The sequence below is a fragment of the Benincasa hispida genome, chromosome 7 (genome assembly GCF_027475165.1).
Source record: "Benincasa hispida cultivar pf3 chromosome 7, pf3_genome.v1.1, whole genome shotgun sequence".
NCBI lineage: Eukaryota > Viridiplantae > Streptophyta > Magnoliopsida > Cucurbitales > Cucurbitaceae > Benincasa > Benincasa hispida.
In genome coordinates, this window is record NC_143484.1 from 40381415 (window position 1) to 40385776 (window position 4362).

General features: G+C 35.5%; 1 protein-coding gene across 1 annotated transcript; it reads left to right on the plus strand.

Moving 5' to 3' along the window:
- The first annotated feature begins 929 nt into the window (after positions 1–929).
- On the plus strand, positions 930–3921 carry LOC120079427 (expansin-A4). Its single transcript, XM_039033599.2, has 3 exons — positions 930–1225; positions 1617–1935; positions 3229–3921. The coding sequence occupies exons 1-3, from the start codon at positions 1081–1083 to the stop codon at positions 3536–3538; spliced, it is 774 nt and encodes a 257-aa protein (XP_038889527.1). The 5' UTR covers positions 930–1080; the 3' UTR covers positions 3539–3921.
- The last annotated feature ends 441 nt before the right edge of the window (positions 3922–4362 follow it).

Genomic DNA, 4362 nt, shown 5'->3' on the forward strand with positions numbered 1-4362 from the left:
GAATGTTATGTCTTGCGATATGGAAATATTTGTGGACAAAGGAATTTACATATATAAAGAAGATCCGATTCTGCGATTGTTCGGGAGACGTGGTAAACGCCCGGAGGTATGGTATGTAGTATGGACGTAGTATGGAGTCAAGTTTTGGATGGTTATGCCATATTCCTTTGCGAACGCCCTTACCTGTCCCCCGGTAAACACTATCCCCTGGTCACCTACGATGGTCTCAGGTATTCCGAACTAATGGACAATATATGTTTTGATCATTTCCACAATCTCCTTCTGATCCACTGACTTCATGGGAATGGCCTCGACCCATTTAGTAAAATAGTCCAACAACAATATAACAATGTCCCTTCGATTAGGCATAGTTTGAACTCGGATCCCTATGGAATTGCTTTATATGATCCGGGTTGATGACCAAGAAAACTCTAAAGAAAAAGCAAGATTCAATGCTCCCCAAGACTACACAGCCCTCATTATGGGGAGGTAAAGAGCTTAAAGAAAGTAGTAGCCGCTAAGTAAAGCTATTCGATTTTCTTTGAAGGCTCCTAAAGTACTAGCAAGAGCTCGATAATATTTACATTATTCTAAAAAATTAGTGGATGGATTAACAAAAATTTAACCGAGAGTAAAAATTGTCTAATTTATATAAGTTCAAATTTATAATCTAAATCTATGAGAACCAAACAAATTTGGATTAAATTTAAAAAAAAATCATTTAAAAAATGGTTAAATAATAAGTTCAGTTATATCTTTGATTTGATAAATCTTATAATTTTAACTAAGTGGAGAAACTAAATCATAATTATAAATTATAGAGGTTAAATTAACAATTTAAGTAAAATGAAATATGAAAGAATTAAATTGGAGAATATGAGCGGCGAGACCAAACACCATTAATCAAGGGTGATTATTTCGTCCCCTTCAAATCATCTTTTTGACGTTTCATTTTCTCTCTCCTCTCCCACTTTCTCTCTCCTCATTCTCCTCTGTTTCCCTCCATAAATACCAACCCTCCAGTCTTCACATTCACATTCAAAATTCTTTGCTTCACTTCCAATTCTCATTCCCCTAACAATGGCCGCCCTTCCTCTTACTCTTCTCCCCATTCTCCTCTCCCTTTTCGCCGTCGACGCTAGAATCCCTGGAGTTTACTCCGGCGGCCAGTGGCAGAGCGCTCATGCTACTTTTTACGGCGGCAGTGACGCCTCCGGAACCATGGGTTCGCTCTTTCTTCTTACTCTCTGAGAAACTAGCTAGTTGTGATTCTGATCGTTTGAATTTGTGTATGTTTGATTCGAATAATGTGTTTGTTTTTTTCAATCGGACTTTCTCTGATAGACCTATTTGCGAAGAATAATCGTTCGAATTGAATTGATTGTGCGACTACTTTGAGTATTTGATTCAAACTTTGCGTTTGCATTCTTAATCGAACTCTCTCTGGAAAACCTAATGATGAATGATCGTTTGAATTAATTGAAAAGAGTTTTGTGTATATTTGATTCAAATATTACGTGTTTGATTTTTCAATCGAATTTTCTATCTGGAAAACCTAATTACAAACGACGGATTGAATTGATCTGAGAGAGAATTGTGTATGTTGATTGATTCAGGAGGTGCTTGCGGTTACGGAAACTTATACAGCCAAGGCTATGGCGTAAACACGGCGGCGCTAAGCACTGCTCTGTTCAACAACGGTTTGAGCTGTGGAGCCTGCTTCGAGCTTAAGTGCGCTAACGATCCGCAGTGGTGCCATTCCGGCAGTCCGTCGATTTTCATCACCGCCACGAACTTTTGCCCTCCAAACTACGCTCTTCCAAGTGACAATGGCGGCTGGTGCAACCCTCCCCGTCCTCATTTCGACCTCGCCATGCCTATGTTCCTCAAGATCGCCGAGTACAGAGCCGGAATCGTTCCTGTCTCTTACCGCAGGTAAAAAGAAAACACTCTTTTCTTTTTCTCATTACCTAACGGCGTCGTTTAGATACTCGTAGATAACGTGTGAGAAATCTCCCAAACCCTGTGTGAGGAATCCAGATCTGTGAATGAACTGGATAAATCTGAACCGTCTGATTTTTACTGTACTGTTCTTCTTTTTGGTACTTTACAGTACAGTGAAATTGGAAAATTGGGTACACGGTATACTTGAATTCTTTTTATAGTACTATTCTCATTAATTGTTTGGCTGGTTTAAAGAAAAATAATTAATTGCATTCTATCAAATTGTTCAATCTTAATTTGACAGGTGATAAATTATTTTTATTTCTTTTCTGTGTGACTAATAAAAGAATTATGCATAGAGATGAGTACATTTTCACATGCATCCAAATATTATCCTAATTTAAAATACACAAAAACAAGGAATCTAAAAAATTTAGATGTAACTTAATTCCATTCATTTTTTTGTACAATCTAACTAGTATCCAATAGAAATGTGTCTCGTGAAACTTTTTTTTAAAATGTTTCTTTATATATAAAGAGAAACTCCACCTAATCCTTTGGTTAATTTCTAATACAAAGTTGTACAATCTATATTATGAACCACGTAAAAGTATGATACTACGAAATTTTAGTTTAAACTTTCTTTGAAGACTTTATTATCCCATGCCTCTCCATTACAGACATGTGGGCCCACAATCAGCCCGAATCTCTGCTTTTGATCTGAAACGGGTTCGGGTTTTCTCATACCCATTAAATATCTTTTTGCCCATTTCGTCCCCTGATCATTCCACTCACTCTTCTTTTTTTTGCCACATTAATAAAAATGTTGAAATTCCCATAGCCGATTTACAATGTTCTTCAACGTTTTTATGTTTTCTAGCCAGTTTGTTTTTAATTTATGACTCTCTGAAGTTTCTGTGTACTCTACAGTCTACAATCAAATTGTTAGTGATGTGTGATATAAAGTATCATGTATAAATTATAAAAAAATACTTTTGAATTTTGGAGTAAAAGTATTTATTTTCGTTTAGAAATTTAGACTTGAAATGAACGTAGTTGTGACTTATTGTGTAGCAGTCTTAAAGAGCCAATTTCCTTTTTGGTTCACCTCCATACTCTTAAGTTCTAGTTGATTACAACATCTAAATATTTTTTTATTTAATAGTAATAATAACTTACTTCGAGTATTATCTCTGCGATTGATGTAACCCCTTTAATACATCGTTGTTTAAAGAATGTTAAGAGAAATGAGGAAAAGATTTGATGATGTTGATGACTGGACAGGGTGCCATGCCGAAAACAAGGAGGAATAAGATTCACAATCAACGGCTTCCGGTACTTCAACTTGATACTAATCACCAACGTGGCAGGCGCAGGGGACATAGTGAAGGCAAGCGTGAAAGGCAGCAAAACAGAGTGGATGAGCATGAGCAGAAACTGGGGTCAAAACTGGCAATCAAACGCCATTTTGGTTGGTCAGTCACTCTCCTTTAGAGTCACAGCCAGTGACCGTCGCACGTCCACTTCCTGGAACATCGTCCCTTCCAATTGGCAATTTGGGCAGACTTTCACCGGCAAGAATTTCAGGGTCTAATTCCTCTTTTTTTTTTTTTAAATTTTTATTTAACTTTCCCGCTCTTTTTTCTTTCAGTAATTGAATATTCTAGTTTGCTTGTTCTTCTTAGAGGGACGAGAAAGAGGGAGAAAATGAGAGAAAAGTGAGCGGAGTTTTGGGGGGTTTAAATTTAGTGGGAAGGAAACTTTTTGACTTGGGGAAAATGGGAGTGTGTTAGTTAATGGGAGTGTTATTATGGAAAAAAACAAAAGAAAAGGTAAAAAAGGGGTTTTGTTTTGAAAGAAGGGGAAGGGAATGTGGGGGTGTGTTTTGTTGTACTGAGAAATGGCTGAAAGTGGCTGCTAAATTAGTATAGCCCGCAGCTTGCTTATTATTATAATTATATATATTTCTTTTATGTACTTATTATAATGCCCTTTGCTTTAAGTTATCTTTTTATTACAAAATTAGCCAGCATAATTATGAGTAGGTTAAAATCTTTATACCCATTCCTTGTATTTTAAAAAGTTTTTAAATGGTTATGAGGATGCCTCTTTTCTTTGAAGTCGAAGTTTTAAATACACGTAGCTCACTCTTCAGTTACTCCAAAACAAAAATAATAATCACAATCTATTTTGGTCTTTTCAAATGTTTAATATATTGAAATTGATTAAATAATATAATAACAATAATTTTCATATAAATAAATATTATATGTGAATGTATTTTCCAAATCTATAGTGAAAATGTTTAACAAATAATGTAAAAAATAATAATAATAAAAAAAGAAAATACCACTATGATCTAAATTTAAGATTTATAAAAAATATATGGTAGGGGTGGAATCGATTCGAACCGAACCG